The sequence below is a fragment of the Pimephales promelas genome, chromosome 1 (assembly GCF_988280905.1).
Source record: "Pimephales promelas chromosome 1, fPimPro1.hap1.1, whole genome shotgun sequence".
Taxonomy (NCBI): domain Eukaryota; kingdom Metazoa; phylum Chordata; class Actinopteri; order Cypriniformes; family Leuciscidae; genus Pimephales; species Pimephales promelas.
The window spans coordinates 36333539-36345806 of NC_142769.1; the positions used below are offsets into that span (position 1 = coordinate 36333539).

Consider the following 12268-nt stretch of genomic DNA (forward strand, 5'->3'; position numbering starts at 1 on the left):
TTAAAGTTTATATGTATTGGAGTGAGTGTGTTAATGGATAATGTGCTAAATTCACTTTTAGAGATTGGACTATAAACTCATTGCATTTAAATTCAGGATGAACATGTTCGTGAAAAAATACAGGTACAAATTACAATCAGCTACTGAATCACAAACATTTAGTAAAAAATAAATAAATGACAAAGATAAGATTATTCAAGCCTTTATATGCTCTTTAATATTACATGTTAAATGTTATAAGAACAAAAACAAACAACATCTTTTATATAAAACAATACAAGCAAGTGCTATGCTGTGTGTAGAAAAAACATTTGCATTTGAATTCAGGATGAGCATTTTCATAAGAAAATACTGGAAAAAAAAGAGTAAGGAAAAAAGATGACAGAGTATTCTACTCTCTTTACCCTCTTCTTTAGTATTACATATAAGAATTAAACAAACATCTTATATAAAACAACAGTAAAAGCAAGTGCTATGTTGTGTGAAAAAAATAAGGAAGCAGGAATCCAAAACCATTAACTTTCTTCGCATTTGATTTCAAGATTAGCATGTTAAGAAAATACAGGTAAAGAAAAAAATATGACAGATTATTTAAGTCTTTATATCGTCATCTTTAATGTTACAAGAACGAAAACCAACAACGTATTTTATATAAAACAACAGACAGTACAAGTATGACAGTGCTATGTTGTGTGTATTAAAAAAAAAAAGAGGGAAGCAGAAAACCAACACAATCAATTCAATAAACAGACGAATAAATGTATCTCTCCTAGTTGATGAAAGAGTTGGTAAAGATGTGCAGTTTCCCACTTGAATTGCCTCCAAGTAGAGTGTTCATGTTTGGGTGGAATGCTGTGACGGAGCACACTGTGGTCAGGTGGTCCATGTCGCGAAAAGTGTGCAGGTGATGACCACTCTCGTGATATACCTGAATTCGGCGAGGCCTGTCCACGCTGCCAATCACGAAACATTCTTGGTGCTTGGGGTCCCATACTGCACTCAGTTTGGACAACCACCGACCTGTATGCATGTTGTGCCTACATTGAAAGAATTTGGTGTTACAATGGAAACCTCTGATTGATGAAAAAAATTAACAAAAAAAAAAAGTTAACTAAAATGGTTCCAACATAGAAAATTGCATAATAAAGACATATAGTCAGAATAAAATATGATCATCTATAAAGGATAAATGCACACAAAATAATGTATAGTAGCTACTGTTAATAACTCCATTTTAGTTTTTGGCATGTAAATTTATGATTTTAGCACCCACTTTGTGTAGGGTCTCAAAATGTTACATATGATGCTTAGTTTATTTTGCAGCCTTTTTTACACTATGCAATTTTTATTTATTTTAAAATCAGTTTGTATCATGACTTTTGTAAAAAGTTTCGGATCAGTAAGATTTGAATGCTTTAAAATGTCTCTTATCACAACAGTAATATTGTGAAATAGTATTATTACTTTAAAGATTGTCTAATTTTCCATTTTATTCTTATCCACGTTGAAAACCGCTTAACATTTTCGTGGAAAACAAAATGAATGCATATTTTTCAGGATTCTTTGTTAAAATGTTTAAAAAGAACAGCATTTATGTAAAAATTTAAATGTAAAACAATGTCAAAGTTACTGACCCCAATATTTTGAACAGTGCTATTTAACAGATGATTTTACACATTAGATAACACCCATACTTACATAATTGATTTTATTACAGGAGTATTGCAATCCATTTGGGAAGTGTTGAATACCCTAAAAAAAAAATTGTAAAAAGGTTAATAAAACATTTGTATTACAAATTGTAATGCATTTCCATAGAGGATAAGCTGTTTGGAGGATAGGTGGCATTTACAATTCTTGGAAGACTTCTTAATACGTAGTAAATTGCTTTGTATAGTTTAGTTTAGAACTATAGGTAGTAAGGGGGAAAGAAAAACACATGCAAAAATTGATACAAAGCCTATTCAACACTATTCTGACACATAGCCATGATGTTCTGGCACCCTCTATTGGTACATTTGCAAAGCTTGAGGTTTCGGAGCACCTGATGTTGTTGTCCATGCAGGTGGTCAGGACTCTGTTGCCTGTGTGTGGGGAGAAAAAGGCACTGGAGACGCTGCGCCTGTGACCCTTGAGTTCACAGACTGCTAGACTGTTCCTTCGTTTTAGATGACGCAAGTCATATATGTTCACAAAACTAGAAGGAGAAAAAGACAAACATATTAAAAACATACTTTTATCTGCCGTGTCTGTAATCTACTCAGGAACTTGTGAAACATCACGTTGATCATTATTTGGTGAAAACGAACTAAAACAGTCTAGTTGAGAAGTGTTATGTGATACCTGCTCTCTGCCACTACAAAGTAATGCTGTTGCACAGGATGGACATGAACACAGCGTATAGGTTTTTCAGCCATGGTATGCAAAGATTCATATACCCTGCAATCACACATTTCCCCATCATTTATTATGTAAATACTTATTTGTATGGGGTATTTAGGTTTAACATTTGTTGACATGTTGCATTTCCATCTCACCCAGGAGTTCTTCGGTCAACAACAGCAACATCTCCTTTCCATTCACCCAGTAGTAAAGTGGAGCAGTCTTTTGACAAAAAGTCAAAACTTTTCAGGCCAGAGGTTGAGTGATAAACCTGGGTACAGATATTACAAAAAACAGATATTGTATGGTAAGATGATTTACTAGGGATACACTAAAAATATGTTTGGCAAATGACAGATTCCAATACCTTCAAAAGTACAAATTTCAATATTTTGTCACTTTTCTCTTTCTCATGCTTGTAGCTGATATGCAATATGTTTGTCATTTATACACTACCTTTTGGAGTCAGTAAGATTTTAAAAATATATTTTAAAAGAGGTCTTTTATCCTCACCAAGGCTGCAATTATTTGATCAAATTTACAGTAAAACAGGTATACTGTTAAATATTTGAATTTATTATAACCATTTTCTATAAAAAATTATAAGATTCATTTTAAAGTGTAATTTATTCCTGTGATGGCATAGCTGAATTTTCAGCAGCCATTCCTCCAGTCTTCAGTGTCCCATGATCTTTCAGAAATCATTCTTATATGCTGATTGGGTGCTTAAGAAACATTTAAGAACAGCATTGATTTGAAATAGAAACCTTTCATAACATTATAAATGTTTTACAGTAATTCTATCAATTTAATGTGTCCTTGCTGAATACAAATATACATTTCTGTAAAAAAAACCTAAATCTTACTGACTCAAACTTCTGATAAAAGTAGCTGTATGTGATGTGCAACAAGCATTGAATCCTTCAAATAATCAATTCCACATGTATACATGGACAAGGACTGTAGTTTGAATACAAAAAAACCTACTATAGCAGGTTTCAGTAACCTACTATAGCAACTTGCTCAATGGTGCATCACATATCAGACAATAAATGCGTATGACTGCGTAACACTTTTTATACCTCTTACTGATTCATTTGTGTGCATTTTAATGTTATTTTAAACCATTCAAGCGCAAGAAAAATCTCATGCTGTTTTATGTGCTGTGCACGCATCCAAGGAAAGAAAGCCGCCTCTCATATAGTGCGCAAAATACGGAGTTCTCTTTCGTGTGTTCTTGCACTTGAACAGACAAATACACACAAAATAATGTTGTCGTAAACAGTCAGTTTTGTCTTAAGTGAAAGTAAACCGTTAAGAAAGAAAACGCATGTGTAACAGTATATTGGATCCGTGCACTGGGTCTTAAAGTGACAGCAGACCAATATTCCTACTGCCATCCGTGTAATTAACATTAATCAAACAAAAGACAGAGAAAATTCACTCACTGATCTTGACTGATTAACTTTTCTATCTATATTTGTAATGTATATTCTATTCATAAAGCACAGTTATTTTACATTTGATTACAGCTTCTGTACCTTAATACAACACCTACCTGAAAACCTTAAACCACTGTTTATTTTATTTGTATCATTGTTCAGTTTTATTTATTTGTGCTATTGCTAGTTTATTATTTATTTATATTAGTTAGGCTAGTTGGTTTTGTTGTGTTATTTTTGTTAAAACCATAGGCAAAGTGTTCTTAAGCCTATTGATTTTTGTTCATGGTATACAACTGCAGTTTTTTTGCTTACCTTATTTTTTTTTTTACCTTATTGGAATCAAAGCTATGAATCGAAATCGATGAGCAGAATTAGAATGGCTTACATTCAAATGATGCGCATTCAAACGATATGTCCAGTGTAAACATTTCAAAGTCTGTCAGTAATTTTCACCTCATCAAACATAGCCTTCTCCAGGTCCATGCTACGTGCAAAGCCATCATAGCTGACAGTGATGAGGTTGGAAGGTTGAGAGGAAAAGGCCATGCTGGTAATTGCGCGAGAGTGGGGTTCAAAGCAGAGTACACCATCATTGCCCCATTTAGCATCCTAAGGGAAACACAGTTAACATTGAAAATCCTGGAATAGCCATTAGTCCCTTAATCACATTCCCACTATCCAACTTTCACAAACATCTCTCCTTTCCCATTATCCAACTTTCACAAACATCTCTCCTTTCCCACTATCCAACTTTCACAAACATCTCTCCTTTCCCATTATCCAACTTTCACAAACATCTCTCCTTTTTATCTCCCCCAGTAAACTGTTATCTCACTGGCTTCCAGAGTCCCAGGTGGCCGAACTTGTCTCCTGCTGCCATGAGCAAGTTGGAAGCGGAGGGGTGAAAAGCTGCCGAACAGACCCGACCTTTCACAACTTTCACCACACAACCTTCATCAATGGATAATTTCTGCAGCACTTCTTGGTACCTGAATAAAATATGTTATTACATAAAAAGTGATACATTCTCATCACATATATTGCTACTAATTACTACAAGATTAACCTAATCTGAAATTGACAAAATGACATGCATAGATAAACACTCTTTTTTTTTTTGACATGCTACTCACGATTTCAAATCCAATGTTTCTGTGTCTTGTTTTAATGGGACCTATAAAATATATAAATCATACAAATTTTGGGTTAATACGTGAGGCATAATTAATTGGAATATGACCAGTGTTCTTGTGAATGTGTAAACACTGACCTCATTCCAGAGATTTAATAAATCTTCAGGTAGCCTGCTATATTCATCCAGGTTCATTGGATCCAGTGGTATTGGTCCACGGGCTTTTTGTACTATTTTTTCCTGAAATAAGGTCACGTTTGTTTAATTTCAGATGCAATCATTTCATACTGTTTTGTCAAAATTGAATTTTCTAAATTGTTACTTACAGGCTCTATGGCTGAAGAAGGGGACATTTCTAGAGCAACAACTGTTTGAGGACCCTTATTCTGTAATCGCAGTGACTTGCGAACAGGGAGCATCTCTGTTTCTGTCTTTTCCCTAAATTAAATAATTTATTTAGTTAGTGAGACTGTGGAGTTTGACCTTTAAACATTAGGATCACTTCAACTGAAAAATTATACTAATATATATATATAACAAAGTTACTATTAATAGTTAGTTACTTTTTCAGGCCTTTCAGAGTAGGTTTTGGCTTGGGTCTCAGGCCCTCAGAAATCTGCAAAACAAGTACCAAATTACTAATTAATTAAGTCAAGGGCATAAAGTAAAGCAAGTTTTATGTGGAAAAACTTTCCTGCCTCACTGCAAAGTTTTACCTGCGGCAAATTCAGGGAACTGAGGAAGGCCTGGTTCTGTCTGATATTCTCCAGTCGCTCCAGCTCATATTCAGACAAACCCTCACGATAACCCTGTTTGAGATGACAGAAAAGGTGGATTTTACCATTCAGATGGAAAGTGGACATTTTGGCTGTAGAAGTGATCGTGTAGTGTTTGCACTTACTGGAAGAAATTCTGTGCCATTGTCTGCTTGTGTCTCTTGAACATTTTCTTCCTCCTCAATGTCATTTTTCTAAAATAATATGTAATAGTCAATACATGTTAACAAACACAATTAGTGCTTTAATGTTCCATAAAGGACGTCTTTACCTTTCTTTTGAGCCCCTTTCTGGTGTTTTTCACCTTAGACCTAACGTTAAATGTCAGACATTTCGGGGATAAAATTTGTTTCTTTTCTTGTTTTTTTCTCTCTCTGATTCGACGGGAAGAGCGGCGTACTGGTTCGTCCATTCCAGGATTCTGAGACGGTGTCCTCTCCTAAAAAATGATAAGTTTTACCAGAGAAAGTCTAATATGGATTTACGTAAAAAAAAAATAATAATCCTGCCTTCACGACCAGCATGTGTCTGCGCCCTGTGTCATACAGGGGGCGCTAAAATCACTGCTTTGGACTGCAGGAGTTTCTCAACAAAAAAAATATAAACACTGTCTACAATCATACTGACCGCATCGGTTTTTATTCGTCCGTTACAGTATTCAACTTTATTTTCTTCTAAATATAATAGGCTTCGCTGATTTCAGAGCATAGTAAGCCATAAATAATCGAAATAACGGTTAAACCGGTTTCAATATTCTCATCTCGTCGTCAGGAGAGGCAAGGTGCAGTTCTATCTAGCGATAATTTACTGTGTTGTAATTATTTCTCTATCATAGCGGGCCTAAAGTTAAAAAAGTGTAACTCGGGTTTGTTTCGGCCATACGTGTGAATCAAACGTCAATTACGCATTCGAGCAACACTAACAATGTAACTTACTGAATAAACGGTCTCTAACTTACTCTCTAATGTATGCAGATAATGGCAAGATACTTATGACATACAGACTAGTTAAGCACGTGCTTTAAGTCTGGAAGTGAGAAACGGGAGCACACCTCACCTGTAAAAGTTGCATCGTCTTTAAACTTATTTCACTTTTATCTGCATCCATGTATGCAGGTGAAGTTATTCAACACACGACACTTCCTTTGAATCACGCTGCTGTTATGAAAACTCCCGCGTCCCTTACTGACCGGTTTTGTAACTGCCCCCGCCCCTTTTGTTATCACACTGAAAGACTGAAAGTTGATTTGATCATCTCTGAAGATCATCTTGATATTCATCATGTGGGATGTGTTTTAATGTGACCTCGTGACGTTTCATGTTTGGGTACTTATTTAACTCTGCTCACTTCTATAAAAAACCGATGCACGTGAGGTCTGAGGTGCAGTAAACGAACACGGCGTAATAGAAAAATTAAATAGTTAGGCTTAAGCTTTTATTTAATTCACTTTTTTTATTTAAACCTATTTTTAGACTTTGTTAAGAATTATTTATTAATTATTTTATTCTTGCTTTACATTTTAAATCACTTCTAACGTTTTTATTAACCTTTGTGTTTTTTCTTTTCTTTTCTTTCTTTTCTTTCTTTTTTTTTTTTTGATAGTACTGCGGTGTGTTTAGGCGCCGACCAACATTTTAGAGGCTTGTGAAGAAAACAAATAAGGTGAAAGAAATTTCTGGCCCTGCAAATAAGCCTACTTAGATACTGAATACTTTATATATATATATATATATATATATATATATATATATATATATATATATATATATATATATATATATAAAATACCTTTCTTAAATTAACCTATAATCAATGTTACATAAATAAATAAATAGTAACATTAAAAACATGCTAATTCAAATTATCTAAAACCTAAAAAAATGTTTTGTAATTTTTTTTATCAAACCTAGACAAACTGTTTCACTGGCTGTTCGTGTTACTTGCGTACTTGTTTTGATCAAGCGCTAAATAAGTACACAGTATGTAGTATGATATCCAGACATTCTACATTCGCCGTGTTGTTAGCCTATAATGTGACCTGCAGCTTCAGTTGCATCCTCTATCATGGCCTCATGGGATAGTTAAGTGTCCATCGTGTGCAACTTGGTAAACAGGGTATTTTTGCCTACTTTTTTAGGCCTACTGTGGATTCAGACATACCTCTTTTATTTTTTCGCGTACTAGGGAAGTAGCTGTGCAATTTCGGACACAGCTCTAAAATTTGGAGCCGTATAGGCTACTTTAACAAGATTTTTCTATGACATGGTAGAAGTAGTAAGCTAGTATGCAGTTCCAAATTCATCAAGTGAAGTACAAATAGCAGTATGCTAGTATACTATTCCATATGCCGCTTCAGTTAGTTAGGATAAGCTAGTACCAGGAAGGTGTCTCCCTCTAGTGGCGGAGAAATGCAATTGTACAAATGCATAAAGCAGCCTACTAGATAACTAGAGCTAGGGGAAGGGATAGGAAAGGGATAGGGATTTGAAGGGATAGGAAAGGCAGAAAATAATCATATCAACATTGTAAACCTCAAAAATATTTACAGAAGTTTTTGTGTGGCTTTTAATTTAAATGGGATACTTAGTGTAAATGTATGTTTCAATTTATTCAGTATGATTGTAAAACAGTAGGCCTAATTGATAAAGCCCATTTAAGTAAAGCTTCAGTATACCGAGCTGATTTGTATCTTTTTATATAAGTAGCTTCATTGTAGCCTATAGCTGCTTTAAATTATGAATATTTCAATAGTTTTCCAAACATTGATGACAAAACTGGTGATGACAGTCTATTTTGATGACCGAATTTGTGTTGCTTTACATTGTGTATGTCTGGATGTGAAAGTGTTAAGTTGATAATCGTATTTCTCATATAATCGTATCCCCCCACCCCTTTTCTGCAGTTGTTTTTTGCTCATACATGGGTTAATTTACACAATTTTATTTTAACACTTTAACATTTGTGAGTGTGATGATGGATATGCTATAGCTGTTCTTAATGTAAGTTGTTGAAAAACATATAACCACTTCTATTTTTAATAATGAAAATAAAATTACATTTAAAATGACATTAATGTACAATTATATACAATTATTTCAATTAAAATGTATTTGGAATAAAACTTAATATTTCAGTAATGCATACATTAATCATAATATGTATGTTCAATAACATTACAACAAGCTGTGAATTAAGACATTGGCAGATTTAAAAAAAAAAAAAAAAACCCAACAACTTCTTGAATAGTAAAAACCACACAATACTTAGTTATGTTGTCCTTAATTTAGATTTTAGACAATTAAAAGGAAATTGTGAAATATTCCTTATTTAACATCCCAAATGTATGTTCACATAAATGAATTAAAATGTAAATAATAGTTTAAGAATTAAGAAAGAATTGTTTTAATGATTTTTTTAATGAGTGATGAACAGGAGATGACTAATAGTAATGCTGGGAATGTGTGTGTAATCCTGCTGCGTTGCTGAAGATGTTTTAGCATATATCCTATTATCCACATGAATGATCCTGGTGTGTGATTTGGACGGAACTCCAGGATCAGATAAAGGACGACTGAAGCTTGTTTGCTTTGCATGCGACTTTCACACCATCCAGAGGAACTCAACTAGATAATTGTCCACAAAGCCCACAGAGTCACTGGCTCTCTTTCCCTGACACAGGCATGCTAAGACATCACTAACCATCACTCGCAAAACAACCAGTCAGGCGGAACGACTGCTCATCTCTCGGCAGTAAATTTGTCTTAAATTTGGCAGTAAAATCAAAACTTGGGAATTGCATTTGATTTATTGCACTTTTTAAAATGTAAAATGTTTATTATAGCTCTTCAAAAGTTCTGTTTACTTATGTAACTATAGGCTAAACCTGATATAGGCAATGAAGAGTCTTTTTCAAAGTATATAACAATGCTTGAAACTGGGTTTGGTTTCTGGGAATTATATGAACGACATCATCTACACCCCTTTATGGGGCATCGTCACTTATAAATGATGCAAAAAATGCATTTAAAATACAATAATAATGATCTCCACCAATTCAACCAAAACAATTGACATTTTATCATATGAGATTCCATTCAGCCAATAAAATTTAAATCTAAAGGTACTTGACATTAGCACATGTTAGGTCATGAAAATATGTAATTTTCTTCATAAATATTTCTTTATTTAACTGATAAGTACCCTGCTTAATACTTGTTTATCTGTATGTATCACTGCCACTGTAGATGTGTATTTTGTTTTGTTCTTGGTGTTGAAAATTAAAAAAAAGAAAAGTTAGGTCACATGATGTCAAGGCTCCATTGTGAGTTTATTTTAGACTGAAATACATACGTTTTAAAATATCATTATACATAAAAATGTGTTTTCTAAAGTTTTTAGTTATTTTTAATGCATATTTTGTAAAATCAATAACTCAAAGATCAAATGCATAAATGACAAATTCCTTTTAGGGGATACTATCTAGCTGCACTATTGTTCAGTACTGGCCTGAGGTATAATGGTATTTTGGGTTGATGTTAATAAGATTTATAGAAGACAGAGAGGAAACGCTGTACCTTTAAAGTATTGATAATAGAGACGGCAGTGCATCAGAAAGTAAGGTTGTATTATAAGAAAGGAAGAAGGAGAAGATCAAGGAGAATGGATGCAGCAAGGGTGATAGCAGTGATGAAAAATATAAGCCATAGATTGTGGAAGTCAGGCATAGTAACATTATCCTATGACAGTTTGCAAGATGTGATCCAGACTACAACCAGAGGTCAGGAAAGAGGCCACTGCCTATTGGTCTCACACTGACAAACAAATGATCCAAAAATGATGACTAAACAGAATCGAGTTACGCTTGGGAAGTGTGGGGTACACCGAAAAAGAAGTGTCATGTTGATTTTCACTTGTTCTCATTGATTTGGAATTCCAAGTATAAAACGTTGTTAAAGAATTTGTTTATGTTTTTTGAAACATCAAGTCATGGTTTTACTACTTTTCTGGCAGCGAAGTTGCATCTGAATTTGTGTCGTCAAGTTTTTGACATTTTCAAATGTAAGTTCCAAATGAAATAAAGCAGCTCACAGAATAAATTAAAATGGAATGTTAATAAATCTTTTTAATGTTTTTTTTTTTTGAAAATCTAAGACTTTTTCACTACTTTTCAGTAGTAAAAATGCATTTAAATGTGTTTCAGGCAAGAATAATTTACCCTATAGTACAAAGTTAGTGATAAATGATAAATGACAGCACTCTAAAAAACTAATTATGGAAAATAATTTTATCCTTAAATGTATTTAAAATATAAAGTCATTTATTTTTAGCTGTGATTTCAGATTTAGTCTCACAATGGGTTAACTTGGACATTTATTAACATTTATTAACTGTGAAGTGTGAGTTAATTTTAGTGTTAAGAATAAACCATTGCACCATGTTCTTTCAGTGAAGCATTTGTTGAGTCATTGAGAGATGAGCGTGATTTAATTTGTTGGACAGCTGTCTGATGTGTGTTTGAATGCATGTATATGTGTGCATTTGTGCGTGTCTGTGTCCCCTTCAGCCTATTTTGTACCAGACATAAGCATTATATTCCTTATGTCTGACATCCATTACACATGATTGCAAGTGATAAGGCCTTGAAGTCGCATTGAAGGATGATTAAGCTTTTTACTTGTTTTAACTCGTCTTAGGCCGGAGCCGTGTGAGTTTGTATTCCCTGGAATGTTACAATCATGCATTCTCACACCACCTTGAGGTACATGTGTACAATGACAACACACACACACACACACACACACACACACTCACACACGCACCCACACATACAGTACCCTAATAAATCCTGCGGTAAATAAATCCTGCGGAAATTGAATGTGACTTTTGATTGCTCGGAGCAAATAGTGCATGTTACTGCATGCACCTGTTACAGGGACAGTCCACATAAAAAAGAAGAAGAAAAAAAGGGCACAATTTTACATTTTCTAAAATGTGTCAAAAGTATGTTTTTTTTTTTTTGGGGGGGGGGACTATACAATGAATATCAATGTTGTAAAAAAAAATATATATATATTTTGTATTCTGCGGGTTCATGATTGAAATGACATTTTTGGGCATTTAAGCTTACCCACATTAAAAAAACAAAAAACAACTGTTCCCATTAAGTTATGGAAAATTATTATTTTTATTTTATCATCTTGCAAGTATAGTGGGAACGTAACTTCTGAATGTTCTTCAAAGCATCTGAACAAAAAACATTAACTAAAATGTTAATGTCTGACTAACTAAAATGTTTCAGAAAAATGTTTCATGAATAATCTATAAGTATAATTTTTGTGATAACGTTTTAATAATGTTATTAAAGACCAAATAACTCTGAATGTACGTTCTATTAATGTTACAGGAAGAACATTTGTTCATAACTTTGAACAAGAACCTTGCCAGAATGTTACCCAAAGTTACTGAGAATGTCTCCTATTAGCTGGTTGAGTGAGTGCATGTGAGATTTAGTTTCAGTTCCAAAACTCGGCAAA

At 33.7% G+C, this 12268-nt stretch overlaps 1 protein-coding gene across 1 annotated transcript; it reads right to left on the reverse strand.

Moving 5' to 3' along the window:
• Positions 1-202: 202 nt before the first annotated feature.
• On the reverse strand, positions 203-6953 carry wdr76 (WD repeat domain 76). Its single transcript, XM_039689277.2, has 15 exons — positions 6792-6953; positions 6007-6174; positions 5861-5929; positions 5676-5768; positions 5523-5575; positions 5286-5397; positions 5098-5199; positions 4961-5001; positions 4663-4816; positions 4281-4436; positions 2538-2653; positions 2344-2439; positions 2045-2197; positions 1699-1752; positions 203-1037 (listed from the first exon to the last, which is right to left on the reverse strand). Exons 1-15 carry the CDS (start codon positions 6840-6842, stop codon positions 770-772), a joined length of 1686 nt encoding a protein of 561 aa, XP_039545211.1. The 5' UTR covers positions 6843-6953; the 3' UTR covers positions 203-769.
• Between the last annotated feature and the right edge of the window lie 5315 nt (positions 6954-12268).

What these genes read in the sequence shown, in the direction of transcription:
- wdr76 (XM_039689277.2), bottom strand. Translation starts at nt 6,842, where the DNA reads ATGGATGCAGATAAAAGTGAAATAAGTTTAAAGACGATGCAACTTTTA. An exon ending in GTTCCCTGAATTTGCCGCAG is followed by an intron (nt 5,576 to 5,675) that starts GTAAAACTTTGC and finishes CTTGTTTTGCAG; the next exon opens with ATTTCTGAGGGCCTGAGACC. An exon ending in CTTCTTCAGCCATAGAGCCT is followed by an intron (nt 5,200 to 5,285) that starts GTAAGTAACAAT and finishes ACCTTATTTCAG; the next exon opens with GAAAAAATAGTACAAAAAGC.